Source organism: Saimiri boliviensis, chromosome 8, assembly GCF_048565385.1.
Source record: "Saimiri boliviensis isolate mSaiBol1 chromosome 8, mSaiBol1.pri, whole genome shotgun sequence".
Lineage (NCBI taxonomy): Eukaryota > Metazoa > Chordata > Mammalia > Primates > Cebidae > Saimiri > Saimiri boliviensis.
Genome location: NC_133456.1, coordinates 23,283,649 through 23,301,592, shown reverse-complemented (window position 1 = coordinate 23,301,592; position 17,944 = coordinate 23,283,649). Strand labels below are relative to the sequence as shown.

Genomic DNA, 17,944 nt, shown 5'->3' with positions numbered 1-17,944 from the left:
AGCTGTTGCCTGAGGCTGAGCAGGAATTCATTAGGTGGAGACAGGGAGGGAACCCCCCTCCAGAGAGGAAAGAGGGCAGAAAGCCTGGCACTCACTGGCACTATCAATTACCCACCTGAGCTTTCAATCCTTTGCCTCTTGGGAGGAACCAACTCTGCTTTGCTCATCACTGTTTCCTTGATGCTGAGTAAAATGTGACTCACAGGAAGGATGAAAAAACTACAAAAATAGAGGCTTCACTCCACTACTCCATTCTGTAACCTAAGCCACTTTACCTCTTTCAACATTCTGGTATTAGAATACTTCAGTGGTCTAATATGTAAAATGTAAATGCTTGTATGCTTGCCTTGCAAACTTGCTGAGAAGCAAATCCATTATTTAATGAATAAAAAGCACTTGATAAAAGCACTATTCCCAAAATTAAGAAATTATGAGATCTTCAGCAGAACAAAAAGCAATGTTCACAGTCCCTGCTTTATTTCCATTTGTTCACACACACTTTAAAAAAAAGTAACACATGCACTCACAAAATACCTAAACATCAGGAATTAGAAGGGCATAAAATAAGGGACTTTACAGGCTGAAAAAACATCCTAGGCTTCAGAACAGACTACCGATCAAATATTGAAAATTCCTTTGTTCAAAACACAAAGATGTTTTGTTTTTAATGGGAGTTATTTTTAAGGTTTTTTTGTTTTGTTTTTTTTTTTAAAAAAAGGAAAGATTTAAGGACAAACAGCAAGCTGCTCACACTGCCCGAGGCAGGGCCTGGTTTCTCCTCCTTAAAGGCCTTTTACAGATGTCAGCCTTGACGGGCCTCCATGCTCAACCTCCCACTACCACCCACTCTGCCTGCCACTGTGAAGCGCAGGCACCCCTGGGCCCCCCTGAGGACGTGGGCAGGGGCTACAGGGCATCCAGGATGTGGTCGATCTTGGTGACCAGCTCCTGGCGCTTTCCTGAGATGAGCTTCTCATTCTCGATGTACGTGTCTTTCTTGAGCTTGCCAGCCACCAGGCGCTCAGCCTCCACCGCCGACTTCAGCACCAGCTCCTTGACCTGTGCATCCAGCTTCTGCATTTCGCTTACCTGGCCGAGGCAAGAGCAGGGAAGGACTTATGAGTGGTCCTCCCACCCAACTCAGCAGGCCCCACCATCTCCCAGGCCTATAGACCCCAGAGCTCCACAGGGACCAGCCACAAATACAGCAAAGAGCACAGTGTCCCAGGGCAGCAGGGCTGGCTATGGAGAAGACAGGCCTGGCTTCAAATGCCAACTTCACCACCCACAAGCCCTGTCCTTAGGCCCTTGTGAACAAGCCCTGCACCATCCCTGGGCCTCATCTCCATTCCAGGATCATTGAGGATTAAGTGTGAAAGTACTTGGCAGCACCTGGTACACGCCCTGGCACATAGCGGCTGCTCTATTACCGTCCCTTCTCTCCCTGCAGCTTGCCAAATTAGGCCCAGGGATTCAATTAGGCAAATTACCAATGGCAAGGGAAAGGGGGGTGACAGTCATTGTCACCTACTGTATGTCACACTGAGAACTGGTATAGTCACATTCATTCAACATTCAACAAATGTTTAGTGAGCCACGGCATGAGGCACAATTCTAGGTTACAGAAAACAGCAATAAGGACAGATAAGGGATCTTGCCCTCAAACGCTGACATATAATTAACAATTAAGGCCGAGCGCCGTGGCTCAAGCCTGTAATCCCAGCACTTTGGGAGGCCGAGGGGGGTGGATCACGAGGTCAAGAGATCGAGACCATCCTGGTCAACATGGTGAAACCCTGTCTCTACTAAAAATACAAAAAATTAGCTGGGCATGGTGGCACGTGCCTGTAATCCCAGCTACTCAGGAGGCTGAGGCAGGAGAATTGCCTGAACTCAGGAGGCGGAGGTTGCAGTAAGCCAAGATCATGCCAATGCACTCCAGCCTGGGTAACAAGAGCGAAACTCCGTCTCAAAAAAAAAAAAAAAACACAATTAAGCACAAGATTAAATCATTTCAGAAAGTGGTAGGTGCAGGCCAGGCGCAGTGGCTCATGCCTGTAATCCTAGCACTTTGGAAGCCAAGGCAGGCAGATCACTTGAGCTCAGGAGTTCAAGACTAGCCTTGGCAACATGGCAAAACCCCCATTTCTACAAAAAATACAAAAACTTAGCCAGGCATGGTGATGTGCACCTGTGGTCCCAGCTACTTGGGAGGCTGAGGTAGGAGGATTGCTTAAGCCTAAAGGTGGGGCTTGCAGTGAGCTGAGATTGCACCACTATGCTGCAGTATGGGCAACAGAGTGAGAACCTATATCCAAAAAAAAAAAAGAAAGAAAGAAATGGTAGGTGTTATGAGGAAATTCACACAGGGTGAGGAGAGGGAATGCCAGGGACAGGACAGGGGAGTCAGGGACTCTGAGGGGCACCTCTGCAAAGAGGTTACTGTCCTCATTTACAGATAACATAACTCCTTTACAGAGTTTGTATGAGGCAGAGTTCTGAACATTTTGCATGCATTAACTCATTTCACACACACAACCCCCATGAGGGGGCTAATAGCATTCCCATTTTACAGATGAGGAAACTGAGGCACAAAAGTTAGGTAACTTGACCAGGTTTACGAACTCTGAATCAGGGCCTAGATTCAAACCCATTGATTCTAAAATCTAGGTTCAACAACATGAGCAGCCTGAGGCCTAGACAGTCTGGCCTTCAGGAGAAGCAGCAGTTACTCTCAATACTCCACAAGAGCACATAGTGCTGAGGAGGCTGGCAGAGCTTCCTCCAAACCCAGCTCACAACCAGGACCCCAAAATCCCTTGTTCCTCCACAAAGACTAGTACCACATGAAAAGCTATGGCGAGATGCAGTCTGATCCCACAAGCATGCAGGTAAGCAAAAGAGTTGCCTGGTGTGTGCCGCGGACACAGCAGTAAGGCTTGGAGGGCCCCGAGCCAAGAGACTCTGTGATGCCCGACACTTACTCTGTCGCACAGATCAGAGCCCTCTGTCTTCAGCCTGGACTGCAGCAGTGCAATCTCACTGGTCAAGGCCTTGTGTTCAGTCTCCAGACTCTTCTTGCCACTGTTGAGGGTGGAGATGTCCCGGGATTGCTTATACCTATTGACAGTCTCATCAAAGTGACGGTAAAGGCCTATTCTCTTGTTGACCAGGGTCAAGACCTGCTCTGTGATGCAGGCTACCTTCATCCTGGCTTCTGCAGCTGGATCCTGAAGGAAGGAGAGGGACCATGTGTGACCAACTTCCAGGCTTGGGCCCACTCTGACCTTATCTCCCAAAGAACATCTGCCACCACCAGCCATCCAAAAAAGAAATGCCACCTTCTTAGAAAGTCAGAGTCAAACCCCTGCTGACACCTAATCTGGACCAGGTTCAGCAATAGGCAAGACTAGGGCCATAAACATGAAGCAGACATTCACTTCTCAGTCCAGTAAAGCAGGCAGACAGATGTGAACAAGTATAATGTCAGTGTGCCCTGTACACACATTACTTTTCAGCAGTCTTGCCCATTTAATCAGCAGGAAACATTATACAAACCAAAATTAAGGGACGCTGTGTAAATCTAGTCTCTACAATACAAATGTCAAAGTCATTAAACACAAAGAAAGGACCAGGAATGGAGGCTCACACCTGTAATCCCCACACTTTGGGCAGCTGAGACAGAAGGATCACTTGAGGTCAGGGGTAAAAGCTGAGCCTGGGCAACATAATGAGACTCTGTCTCTACAAAAAAATTTTTAGCCAGATGCAGGGGCTCACACCTGTAATCTCAACATTTTGGGAGGACAAGGCAGGGAGACTGCTTCAGTCCAGGAGTTTGAGACCAGCCTAGCCAACGTAGCAAAACCCCATCTCTAATAAAAATACAAAAACTTAGTCGGCCATGGTGGCATGCTCCTGTAGTCCCAAACTATTTGAGGTGGAAGCATGGCTTGAGCCCAGGAGTTCGAGGCTGCAGTCAGCTGTGACTGATTAGGGGAACAGTCAGCAAAATTTAAGTATGGACTCCATGTTGGTCAATAGTAATAATTAACTGGCCAATTAATATTAATTAATTAGCAGACAATTATATTTCCCATTGTTTGAGGAAGAATGGCACAGAAGGCAGAACAGTGGAGCCACTCAGCACAAAGTTCTGAATGTGCTGTTCTACCAGATTTTTAGCAACATTACATTTCCTGAATTTGGTCACTGTATTGTGATTATGTAAGAATATCCTTGCTCTCAGGCTACACACATGCTCAACTATTCAAGGGTAAAAGGGCACAATGTCTACAACTTAACCTCAAATGATTCAGCAAAAATAATTACACTTAAACACACACACACACACACACACACACACACACACACACACACACACAGTTACACTTCGAAGCCACTGACTATCTGCACATACTCAAGTCCGGTAGTCTGCCCTATGAAACCCATGTATACAAAAAGTCAACCCTCCACATACTTGGTTTCAGATCCCTCAAACACTGTATTGAGTACTGTAGTTCCTATCTGCATTGATTGAAAAAACCTGCCTATAAGCGGACCCACACAGGGTGGATCAACATCTTACACACGTGCCCTGCCACTATCCACGGGTGTCATCAAAACCCCTCCCTGCCGTCTCATAAACATCAGCCCCTCCAGCTGATTGTCCTTGCAACCTTCTTCGCCTGTCACCTCCTCAGGGTAGCCCTTGGGGCCTGCCAGGCTGCACCACTAAAAGCACACCCTTGGTGCGCACCTGCGGTACCAACTACCTGGGAGGCTGAGGCAGGAGAATTGCTTGAACCCGGGAGGCAGAGGTTGCAGTGAGCTGATATTGCGCCACTGCTTCCAGCCTGGCAACAGAGCGAGACTCTGTCTCAAAAAAAAAAAAAAAAAAAAGCACAACCTGTACCTGTCCTCACGTTCCCACAGCCCTCAAGCACCAGCTTCGCTCGTGTCCGCCCCGAAGCCTCACCCCCCAGGCTCCAGTAAGTGCCTGGTACTAGTGCCTGCCCTGAGGCATGGTGCCAAGAGTCCTCGGTCACAATGAGAGAATGAGAAATAGAGGGAAGGAGGAAGAAAAGACCGAGAGGATGACCTGAGGGTAACGGCGGTGCAGCCTGGAGAGCACCAAGGAGCCACGAAGCCTGCCTGTCACGGAGCAGAGAGTGCAGCGGGAGAAGGGTATTGTGGGGCCAAGGAATCACAAGGGAAGGGAGAGGGGACACTGGCAAGGGGACTAAGAGGGAGTTCCACCTCCAAGTTCCACTGAATAGAAGCAAAACAGCTAAATAACAAGCACCAGTCTTTTCGTGTATTTTCTACCTCAACTGGGCATCCAAGTTACTCTGTCTCCAGAGCCAAAATAAGACAAACAGGGACTTAAGCTCCTGTGCTGGTCACCACAAGAAACAAAAACAAAGTACCCTTCCAAGAAGGATGAACACAAGCCGGGGTCTTCTGGCCATGGTGTCCTCCCCTGGGTTCACTGTAAGGATCAGTGCTCAAGCTGGTGCTATTACGAGGACACAAATGACACAAATGACAAGCAGGAAGAAGGCTGAGAGGGTACCTTGGTGATGGAGAAGTCCAGCCGGACATAGATGATGACGGTGAAGAACAGGATGTAGAAGGCTGCCACCACCAGCAGGGGCTCCTGCAGCATAAGCACCTTGTTGAATGTGTAGTGGACCTGGGAGAAGCAGGAGACAGGCTTCGTCAGGGTTGCAGGGACAGGGGAGCCTAGACTCACCCAGGCTGGCCCACTCAACCTGCTGCCCCACCCCAAGCCCAGAAGAGGTTGTGGGCTCAAACAACTCCAGCCCAAGGAGGGACAGGGGGTGAGTCCTCGGCCCCAGTGCCCACTGTCTGGGAAAGACAGCACGCAAGGCAAACAGCTGAGCCACTCACCACAATGTCCTGAATATGCTGTTCTACCAGATTTGTCTTATAGGCAACAATCACAGGGCGGCCGAACGTGTCCAGATAGGTGTAGTGCAGCTCATCTGGGGAACGGCTGATTTCATAGGGACTATCAATTTCAATGTTCCTGGAAGCAGATGGAAATAAAATATAGCCTCCAACCAACTATACCAACGAACCACATTTAGAATCAAAGAATTCCAAGGCTTTGGGCCTTTTGAGGTCACTGAGTTCATCCTCCTCCACTGAGCTCCCTCCCTAGCTATGGAGAACACAACTCTCTTAGACAGGAGAGCCGCTGCCAGAAAGCCCTTTCTTTTAAAGCCCTCTTCTGCTGGGGCAACAACTGTCCCACTGTATCCTCCCCTCCCAAGTTCTCACAGGCACTGGCCCCACTCCTTGGAGTCACAAAATTGGCACAGCTCTCCTGTACATTCTAACCAGTGAGTCCCTTAGGGCTTCAACAGAGGACTCGCACGCTGTCGTGAATATTCTTGCTCTTCACATGAGACAGCTTCTTATGGGGGACACGTCCTGCTTTTGTCTGCCCAGGACCACTGTCCCTTCTCCTGGTAAACAGCACACCCTGGATTTGCTTGAGGAACTACCTTTTCCCCATGGCACATACTACACAGGATAAAAATCAAGGGCTCTCTCATTCTGGCAGTCAGAGTGGACATGTGACTCAAGAGAGGCCAAGCAGTTCCCTGATGAAGTAAATCTAGAACGAAGTGACACAAAGACTGTGCCCCTAGAACACAGGCTCCCCTTAGAGTAGCACAAGGGTACAACCAGAGAAAATGGGTGCAGAGGAGAGGAACAGTCACACTCACTTCGCTCCTTCAGGCAGGATGATTTTCACAGTCAGAGAATCTATCACTTGTTCATCAAACACATGGTCCACAAACCTCATCTTCAGGGCATACTGGTCACCTGAGGGATCAACCAAACATACACAATGATGTGGAAGATAGAGTAAATGGGCAGGAGAGAAAGAAGTACAGCGGCCCACATAAATACAGAGCAACTAGACAGCAAACCCAAAACCCACGGACCATGTTTACAACAAAACCAGGCAACCAAGTATCTCTACCAAACCCCACAATACAAAGACAGGGGCAGGGGTCAAAACACGGACAGCCACAAGATCTTCACTTATCAGTGTCTGTGAACAAGAAGGCAGAGAGAAGCAACAGGGCAACTAAAGGGCTTAAGAACAGCAGAACCCCAAAACATACAACTGGGATTCCCTAGACAGCATCGCAGGCCAATGTGTGGAGTGGCTGAAACTCGGAGCAGTAGTGCCCTGCCTAAAGGTGACTGAAACGGGCCTGCAGAAGGTCTACGAGTCTGCAGAGTCTAGTCCCTGAGAGCAGAACTCCCCTTCTGGGACAGTGCCCTACTCTCTGAGGAGGAACTGCTCAACAGAATCAAAATTGAGCATGATAGGGACAATGGAGCTCAAAAACCGAGCGGGGGAAGCTCAGCAAGCAAGCCACGTGTTTTTCCAGTATACTACAGTAAAACAGCAGAGGTCTGGGAAGGGACAAAGGCCACCCTAAAGCATCCCTCCTTCCAAAGGGCCACATTAAAAATGACCAACAGACAGTGGCTCACGCCTGTAATCCCAGCACTTTGGGAGACTGAGGTGGGCAGATCACCTAAGGTCAGGAGTTTGAGACCAGTCTGGCCAACGTGGTGAAACACCATCACTACTCAAAACATAAAAATTAGCTGTGGTGGCGGATGCCTGTAATCCCACCTACTTGGGAGGCAGAGGCAGGAGAATCGCTTGAACCTGGGAGGTGGAGGTTGTGGTGAGCCAAGATCGTGCCACTGTACTCCACCCTGGGCAACAAGAGTGAAACTCCATCTCAAAAAAAAAAAAAAAAAAAAAAAAAAAAAAAAAGGCCAGGTGCGGTGACTCATGCCTGTAATCCCAGCACTTTGGGAGGCTGACGCAGGTGGACCACCTGAGCTCAGAAGTTCAAGACCAGCCCAGCTAACATAGTGAAACCCCTTTTCTACTAAAAATACAAAAAATTAGCCAGGTATAGTGGTGCATGCCTGTAACCACAACTACACAGGAGACGGAGGCAGGAAAATCACTTGAACCCAGGAGGCAGAGGCTGCAGTGAGCTGAGATCACGCCATTGCACTCCAGCCTGGGTAATAAGAGCGAAACTCCACTTCAAAAAACAAACAAACAAAAAAAATGTCAATCCTTTCCTTTTCCACATCTAGATTTTAATAAGCTTGTAAGTCTATCAGGAGAAAGCAGATCAGACTTTGAAAGGAATACTCTATGCAACCCCCCCCCCTCCAAAAAAACGAAGTAACGTTTAAGATACTAGAGAAAAGAAGTGTAAGCTAAGGATTTTATATTCAGCAAAAGTGACTTTTAACTACAAAAGGCACAACCTGTTATCAATATGAAAGAACTCATTTTATGGCCAGGCAGGGTGGCATACGCCTGTAATCCCAGCACTTTGGGAAGCCAAGGCAGGTAGATCACCTGTGGTCAGGAGTTTGAGACCAGCCTGACCAATATGTTGAAACCCTGTCTCTACTAAAAATACAAAAATTAGCCGGGCATGGTGGCAGGTGCCTACAATCCCAGCTATTTGGGAGGCTGAGGCAGGAGAATCGCTTAAACTCAGGAGGTGGAAGTTGCAATGAGCTGAGATCGTGCCATTGTACTCCAGCTTGGGCAAAAAGAGGGAAGCTCCACCTCAAAAATCAAACAAACAAATAAAAAACTTCAATCCTTTCCTTTTCTATATTTTTTAAAGCTTGTAAGTCTATAAGGAGAAAGCAGATCAGTCTTCGAAAAGAATACTTTATGCAACCCCCAAAAAAATGAAGTAACATTTAAGATACTGGGAAACTTCTGCCGGGCGCGGTGGCTCAAGCCTGTAATCCCAGCACTTTGGGAGGCCGAGGCGGGTGGATCACGAGGTCGAGAGATCGAGACCATCCTGGTCAACATGGTGAAACACCGTCTCTACTAAAAATACAAAACATTAGCTGGGCATGGTGGCACGTGCCTGTAATCCCAGCTACTCAGGAGGCTGAAGCAGGAGAATTGCCTGAACCCAGGAGGCGGAGGTTGTGGTGAGCCGAGATTGTGCCGTTGCACTCCAGCCTGGGCAACAAGAGCGAAACTCCATCTCAAAAAAAAAAAAAAAAACTCATTCTATAAGCCCTTCCTGCAGAATCTACATGAAAATTACCTTCAGGTAACCGGAAGGACTGCTATCAATCAATGAGGGTGAGCGTTCAATAGACACTGAGCTGGGAACTACAACTAAACTTAAAGGGGAAAAAGTACACTACGTAAAGGCTATTTGTTCTGACAATAAACACGTAACAAAAAAAAATGGGGGCAAGGCTGGGTACGGTGGCTCACGCCTATAATCCCAACAATTTGGGAGGCCAACGGCAGGGAAACACTTGAGCCCAGAAGTGCAAGACCATCCTGGGCAACAGGACAAAACCCCATCTCTACAAAAAAAAAAAAATACAAAATTAGCTGGGTATGGTGGCACACGCCTGTAGTCCCAACTACTTGGGAGGTGGAGGAAGGAGGATCACTTGAATCCAGGAGGAAAAGGTCACAGTAAGTCAAGATCATGCCATTGCCCTCCAGCCTGGACAACAAGAGTGAAACACTGTCTCAAAAAGAAAATAAAAAGGAAACACTTGAAGAAAATATGACAAAATGTTTACAATCATTAGTTCTGGATGTTCATATAAAAGTGTTAGTATTCTCTGAATTTTTGTTTTTTAAATAACCCAAAAACTATTTAAAGGAATTTAAGCAGTTCCATCTAATGACAGAACTGCAAGAAGAGGATTTTTACATACTGTTTAAATTGACTATCAAATCCATGTACTACTTTTACAATAGTAATTTGTACCCACTCATAAAAAGTTGTTCCTGATACCCTAACCTTCCTAAGAATGACAAATAAACACCCTCCATCTAGAAAAACTGCTAACTGAAAGAAAAAAAAAATGCATAAAAGTAAAGGTTAGTTTTTCTCTTACTATTGAAGACTGACCCAAATTATAGAGGTACTCATAGCTTGGGAGGTTGTAGCCAACGATGTAATGGGTCTTCCACCCGCCAAAGAGAGGGAAGCGAGGCCGGATTTCCATCTCTACGGAGTCATCCAAAATAAGGAGGTGACTGGTGGAAACATTGCCAATCTCATCCCGGTAATAAACATCTTGGGCAGCAGCAGGAAGGATGGTCTGCAACAGAGTAGATATGCCCTTCTAAAACTCCAGGAACCTGCTCAGAGGAAATGATCCTAAACACAGAAGATTTTCTGCCACAAGATCTTCATATGTAGTACTTAATTAAAGTAGTCCCCAAACATAAACAACCTAAATAAGCCTGACTTTCACACAAAGATTACAAAATTTCTAGAAATTGTGTCGACTTCTCAATCAAGGGTGCTAAGTACCCAAATTCTTCTAAACAGTAAATAATTTAGGGAATTGCGAATAACTTTGTGAACACTGAAGACATGATACAAAGGTAAAAATAATCTTGAAAGTTATTTTGCAGAGAAGAAAACTAAAGATGGAAGATTTAAGAAATTTTATCAAATTACTAGGTGGTAGGGTTACGGAAAAAGTTTGTCTACCTGATATTCTTTATTGTATCTTCCAAAACTGTCAGTGTATTCTGATCATGGGGGGAGGGGATAATACTTGGTTCACATACTGAACCCTTCTATCATACATAAGTATAAAAAAAGTTAGGCCGGGCGCGGTGGCTCAAGCCTGTAATCCCAGCATTTTGGGAGGCCAAGGCGGGTGGATCATGAGGTCAAGAGTTCGAGACCATCCTGGTCAACATGGTGAAACCCCATCTCTACTAAAAATACAGAAAATTAGCTGGGCATGGTGGCTCGTGCCTGTAATCCCAGCTACTCAGGGGGCTGAGGCAGGAGAATTGCCTGAACCCAGGAGGCGGAGGTTGCGGTGAGCTGAGATCGCGCCATTGCACTCCAGCCTGGGTACCAAGAGCGAAACTCCATCTCAAAAAAAAAAAAAAAAAGTTTATAAGATTTCATTTATAAAACAAAAAAATTTTTAAAACCGTATATGCAATGCGATAAAATGTTTTTGAAAAATACTACAAAAGAACAAAGAAATAGATCAAAATGTTAGCTGTGTTTGGGTGATGGTACTGTGACTGTCAGTATGCTTTTCCTTTTTCTATTCAAATTTTCATTTAAAAAATATGGTTTAAATAAAAATGTAAAAAAATTAAAAATTAAAAAAATACGGTTTAGGCCAGGCATGGTGGCTCATGCCTGTAAACCCAGCACTATGGGAGGCCAAGGCAGGCGGATCACTTGAGGCCAGGAGTTCAAGACCAGCCTGGCCAATATGGTGAAACCCCATCTCCACTAAAAATACAAAAATTGCCAGATGTGGTGGTGCATGCGTGTAATCCCAGCTGCTCAGGAGTCTGAGGCAGGAAAATCGCTTGAACCGAGGTGGCAGAGGTTGCAGTGAGCAGAGATCATGCCATTATATTCCAGCCTGGGTAACAATGAGACTCTGTCTCAAAGAAAAAAAAGAAAATGGCTTATTTATTATATATGGGGGATTTGTTTAAGATTCTGCTAATTTCTAACACTGCCACTCAACAACATGAACATCAGTCAATCCTAAACTATCTATATATTTATAGATAGTTTAGCATCTATAAGCTAAAGCAAAGAATAGGTAGATATAATAAAAAGTCGTAGCTTCTCACAATGTCCAAGTTAAACATTTTATACCTTAAAAGAACGGATGGAGGATATTCCACTATCTGGCTGTCTCTGGTAATCATAGCGTGAGAAAGGCCCCTTAAGCACAGCCCCTGTGTGCTTCAAGTCCACATTTTCTTCCACAGCAATATTACCCCAGTGAGAGACTTCAATGACTCGAGTCATGCTGGTGATGGTCAGGAAAGGACTGTTGTTCTCATAATGTACTTTAAAAGTATCCTGCAAGGAAGGAAAAAGTAGTTCAAAGTTTTGGCAACAGAGAAATCACCATTAGTTTAAATCAAATTGACCAGAAACAACCTAAATAAATATCAGCAACAGAATGGGTAAATTATGATGTATCTAATGTATGCAACATTTTAAGATGATGTTTACTAAGACTTCTTCAAACATATGGAAATAAATATTCATATTATTAACTGGAAAAATAGGACACAAAAAAATAAATAACGTGTTTGGAGCTGACATGTATGTGGTAGGCACTGTTTTATGAGTTCTAAATAAGTGCATTATCTCATTTCATTCTTCAAACAATATGATAAAGAACTACTTATCCCCATTTGACAAATAAGTCTCAAGGTCTGGCGGTTACCATTACTTTGTTCAAGGTCATAAACTTAAGTGGCAATACGAGATCTGCTAAGTTGACTTCACTTCTTCTTTTTTTCTTTTTGAGACAGAATCTTGCTATGTCAACCAAGCTGGAGTACAGTGGTGCAACTGTGTCTCACTGCAACCTCCAACTCCCAGGTTCAAGTGATTCGCCTGCCTCAGCCTCCTGAGTAGCTGGGATTACAGGTATATGCCACCACACCTAGCTAATTTTTGGACTTTTAGTAGAGATGGGGTTTCATCATGTTGACCACGCTGGTCTAGAACTCCTGACCTCAGGTGATCAGCCCACCTTGGCCTACCAAAATGCTGGGATTACAGGCGTGAGCCACCACACCCGACCAGCCATCTCCTGGTCTGACTTCACTCTTCTACGTGGTAAGTACTACCTCTCAATGAGATCCAAGAGAAAGTCAATACCTGGCCGGGCATGGTGGCTCACGCTTGTAATCCAAGCACTTTGGAGGCCAAGGTGGGCAGATCACCTGAGGTCGGGAATTCAAGACCAGCTTGACCAACATGGTGAAACCCCGTCTTTAAAAAAAAAAAGAAAAAGAAAAAGAGAAAAAGTCAATACCTTCGCCAATTCCTCAATTTATTTGCCAATTTTACCACTGAGGTTAGTATTAAAAAATCTTTCTGGGCTGAGTGCGGTGGCTCATGTCTGTAATCCCAGCACTTTGGGAGGCTGAGGCAGGTGGATCTCCCGAGGTCAGGAGTTCGAGACCCGCATGATCAACATGGTGAAACTCTGTCTCTACTAAAAAGCACAAAAATCAGCTGGGCATCGTGGCAGGCACCTGTAATTCCAGCTACTTGGGAGGCTGAGGCAGGAGAATCACTTGAACCTGGGAGGCAGAGGTTGCGGTGAGTTATGATTGCACCACTGTACTCCTGCCTGGGTGACAGAGCAAGACTCCATCTCAAAAAAAAAAAAAAGAAAAAAAAAAAAAAAATATATATATATATATATATACACACACACACATACACACACACACACACACACACACATATATATATATTTCTGGTCATTAAGGAATCCAAGTGTCCTTCTATAAATACATTCCTAAGAACCTTAAAGAAATGCAATGTAAAAGAAAAAAAGGGCCAGAAAACACCCTGCTTCCCAAAAGACCATGAAAAGGACAAGATCTATTTTGTTGGCTGTTACAGTTCTTCCTAGTTTAATCACTCATTCTGTGACTAGATTTTTAAAAGTACAATTCACTCATAATCATATTTGATAGCATTTAATGCTAGTACAGGAAAAGGTAACCAGCAGTTTCACACAGTATCCTAAAAAATTAATTAAATCGCCGGGCAGCAGGGTCTCACGCCTGTAATTGCAGCATTTTGGGAGGCTGAGGTGGGCGGATCAAGAGGTCAGGAGTTTGAGATCACCCTGGCCAAAATGTGAAACCCCATCTCTACTAAAAATACAAAAATGTGCTGGCATGGTGGTGTGCGCCTGTAGTCCCAGCTACTCAGCAGGCTGAGGCAAAAGAATCGCTTGAACCCAGGAGGTGAAGGTTGAAGTGTGCTGAGATCACGCCACTGCACTCCAGCCTGGGCAACAGAGACTGCACCTCAAAAAGAAAAAATCTTTTGAAAAACTACTTGGCAACAGACACACACACAAAAAAAAAAAAGAAAGAAAAAGAAAAACTACCTGGCAAAATACAGCAAGAGTTTGTTTTTTTTATAAACAGGGTGTTACTCTGTCACCCATGCTGGAGTGCAATGGCACAATCTTGGCTCAATGCAGTCTCAACCTCCTGGGCTCAAGCGATCCTTCCACCTCAGCCCCCTGAGTGGCTGGGATTCCAGGCGCATGCCGCCACTCCTGGCTAATTTTTTGTATTTTTTGTAGAGATGGAATTTCACCATGTTGCCCGGGATGGTCTCAAACTCCTGGCCTCAACTGATCTACCCAACTTGGCCTCTCAAAGTGCTGGGATTACAAGCATGAGTCACTGCACCCAACCAGCCAGCAATTTTAAAATGCTCATATCCTTTCATTTGAAAAACATTACTTCATGCCAGGCGCGGTGGCTCATGCCTGTAATCCCAGCACTTTGTGAGGCCGAGGCGGGTGGATCACGAGGTCAAGAGATCAAGACCATCCTGGTCAACATGGTGAAACCCCATCCCTACTAAAAATACAAAAATTAGCTGGGCATGGTAGCACGTGCCTGTAATCCCAGCTACTCAGGAGGCTGAGGCAGGAGAATTGCCTGAACCCAGGAGGCGGAGGTTGCGGTGAGCCGAGATCACGCCATTGCACTCCAGCCTGGGTAACAAGAGTGAAACTCCGTCTCAAAAAAAAAAAAAAAAAAAAAAATTACTTCAGAAAATCTATTCTGAAAATACAAAGTTATATATTATAGTATGAAATAGAAAAAGAAAAACTTTTTTTTTTTTTTTTTTGAGACGGAGTTTCACTCTTGTTGCCCAGGCTGGAGTGCAATGGCGGGATCTCGGCTCACCGCAACCTCCGCCTCCTGGGTTCAGGCAATTCTCCTGCCTCAGCCTCCTCAGTAGCTGGGATTACAGGCATGCCCCACCATGCCCAGCTAATTTTTTGTATTTTCAGTAGAGACGGGGTTTCACCATGTTGACCAGGATGATCTCGATCTCTTGACCTCATGATCCACCTGCCTCGGCCTCCCAAAGTGCTGGAATTACAGGCTTGAGCCACCGCACCCAGCCAAAACACTAACTTTTTAACTATTAAAAACTTGGAAAGTAAGCTCTAGAACATCAAATCAGTGAGTCAGCCACTTAAAAATGGTATACAAGTGTAAGCACAGTGGCTCACACTAGTAATTCCAGCACTTTGGGAGGCCAAGGTGAGTGATCACTTGAGGTCAGGAGTTTGAGACCAGCCTGGCCAACATGGTGAAACCCCATCTCTATCAAAACATACAAAATTTAGCCAGGCATGTTGGCACATGCCTGTAAGTCCCAGCTACTGAGGAGGCTGAGTTGGGAGAATCACTTAAACTCAGGAGGCAGAGGTTGCAGTGAGCTGAGACTGCACCACTGCACTCCAGCCTGGGTGACAGAGTAAGACCCCGTCTCAAAAAAAAAAAAAAATGGACAAAGGAAGGTAATATAGTAATATGTAAAATGTTCAGAGAATATACACAACATACATAATATGACATTAAACATAATACATACATTAAAAAGCCCTATGTTTAAAAACAACTCAGGTGCTAAAGTGCTAATAGTGTCAAAAGTGGTTGTGAACTCGAGCTGGGCGCGGTGGCTCAAGCCTGTAATCCCAGCACTTTGGGAGGCCGAGGCGGGTGGATCACGAGGTCGAGAGATCGAGACCATCCTGGTCAACATGGTGAAACCCCGTCTCTACTAAAAATACTAAAAATTAGCTGGGCATGGTGGCGTGTGCCTGTAATCCCAGCTACTCAGGAGGCTGAGGTAGGAGAATTGCCTGAACCCAGGAGGCGGAGGTTGCAGTGAGCCAAGATCGCGCCATTGCACTCCAGCCTGGGTAACAAGAGCGAAACTCGGTCTCAAAAAAAAAAAAAAAAAAAAAGTGGTTGTGAACTGACCTCAAATCTTCCTCTGTATTTGCCAAATGGTTTCTCATGAACGTTTTGGGTTTTCCGTATGTTTGTTTTGAGACAGAATCTCACCCTGTCGCCCAGGCTGGAGTGCAATGGTGTGGCCCTGGCTCACTGCAACCTCTGCATCCCAGGTTCAAGTCATTCTCCTGCCTGAGCAACCCAAGTAGCTGGAATTACAGGTGCGCACCACTATGCCCAGCTAATTTTTTTGTATCTTTAGTAGAGATGGGGTTTCACCATGTTGGCCAGGGTGGTCTCAAACTCCTGACCTCGTGATCCGCCTGCCTCAGCCTCCCAAAGTGCTGGGATTACAGGCGTGAGCTACTGTACCCAGCCTCTCATGAACGTTTTGTTAACTTAAGATGGAAGAGGAAAGTCAAAAACCCAAAATATTAAGATTTTTAAAAGCCTCCGTAAAAGAAAAATCAGTGTCCCAATATGAACTCTCACAGTTTTAAGTAATTAAAAGAAATCACACAGTTAGAGAAAGCACAGCTCAGAGTAGCAAGGCTGTCATCTTCACAGCAGACACATGAGCCATGGGCACTTTGCAACCACAGCAGGAGGCACAGAAATCCTCTCACACCCCAAAACCAACCCCACAGTGCAACAATATGCATAGGGAGCTATGTTTTGAGACATGGGGGAATATGAATATGTTTACTACAAATCTGCATACATTTAGAAGGAAAAACTAGAAGAATACACCAAAAGCTAACATAAATGGTTACCGAGGAGAATAAATGAATGGAAGAATTGGAAGCAAGAGTTCTCTGACTGGCTAGGCACGGTGGCTCAAGCCTGTAATCCCGGCACCTTGGGAGGCCGAGGCAGGTGAATCACGAGGTCAAGAGATCGAATCCATCCTGGTCAACATGGAGAAACCCCGTCTCTACTAAAAATACAAAAAATTAGCTGGGCATGGTGGCACGTGCCTGTAATCCCAGCTACTCGGGAGGCTGAGGCAGGAGAATTGCCTGAACCCAGGAGGCAGAGGTTGCGGTGAGCCGAGATCGTGCCATTGCACTCCAGCCTGCGTAACAAGAGTGAAACTGCCTCTCAAAAAAGAAGAGAACTACCTGCCTGTAAAAAAAAGAGTTCTCTGACTATAACTTGTTTTTGTTTTCTGTTTTTTTGTTTGTTTTTTTTTTCAGAGACAGAGGCTTGCTCTGTCACCCATGTTGGAGTTTAGTGATACAATCTTAGCTACTGCAACCCCTACCTCCCGGGTTCAAGCAGTTCTCATGCCTCAGCCTCCCTAGTAGGTGGGACTACAGTTGTATGCAATCACAACCGGCTAATTTTTGTATTATTGGTAGAGATGAGGTTTTACCATGTTGGCCAAGCTGGTCTTGAACTCCTAGCTTCAAGTGATCTGCCTGCGTCGACCTCTCAAAGTGCTGGGATTACAAGCATGAGCCACTGCACCTGGCCTTGTAACTTGTTATATAATTTTGACCATGAAATCATGTTGTTTTCATATTCAAAAAAATTAAGTTGATAAAAAGTTCTTTTTTTTTGAGACGGAGTCTCACTTTGTCACCCAGGCTGGAGTGCAGTGGCACAATCTCAGCCCACTGTAACCTCTGCCTCCCAAGTTCAAGCAATTCTCCTGTCTCCGTCTCCTGAGTAAGCTGGGACAACAGGCACATGCCACCATGACTGGCTAATTTTTTGGATTTTTAGTAGAGATAGGGTTTCACCATATTGGCCAGGCTGGTCTCAAACTCCTGACCTTGTGATCCACCTGTCTCGGCTTCCCAAAGTGCAGGAATTACAGGCATGAGACCCAGCAATTAGCCAATAAAAAGCTCTTAAAAGTTTAAAACAACCCAAAATGAACAGCCCTAACTATGTATCAACCTGATATTTAAAAGACAAAAAACAGGCCAGGCATGGTGGCTCATGCCTGTAATCGCAGCACTTTGGGAGACTGAGGCAGGCAGATCACAAGGTCAGGAGATTGAGACCATCCTGGCCAACATGGTGAAACCCTCTCTCTACTAAAAATACAAAAAT

The 17,944-nt window shown here is 45.5% G+C and overlaps 1 protein-coding gene across 1 annotated transcript in view; it reads right to left on the bottom strand.

Annotated features, from left to right (window-relative positions):
• Nucleotides 1–455: 455 nt before the first annotated feature.
• RPN1 (ribophorin I) overlaps nucleotides 456–17,944 on the bottom strand; it is a 28,789-nt gene continuing 11,300 nt past the window's right edge. Inside the window, exons 4-10 of the mRNA XM_074404164.1 lie at nucleotides 11,730–11,939; nucleotides 9,990–10,182; nucleotides 6,759–6,858; nucleotides 5,914–6,052; nucleotides 5,576–5,695; nucleotides 2,985–3,230; nucleotides 456–1,089 (exon numbers count right to left, since the gene is read on the bottom strand). Of these exons, the coding sequence (XP_074260265.1) occupies nucleotides 907–1,089; nucleotides 2,985–3,230; nucleotides 5,576–5,695; nucleotides 5,914–6,052; nucleotides 6,759–6,858; nucleotides 9,990–10,182; nucleotides 11,730–11,939 (1,191 nt within the window). The 3' untranslated portion in view covers nucleotides 456–906. The remainder of the gene's footprint in view (nucleotides 1,090–2,984; nucleotides 3,231–5,575; nucleotides 5,696–5,913; nucleotides 6,053–6,758; nucleotides 6,859–9,989; nucleotides 10,183–11,729; nucleotides 11,940–17,944) is intronic.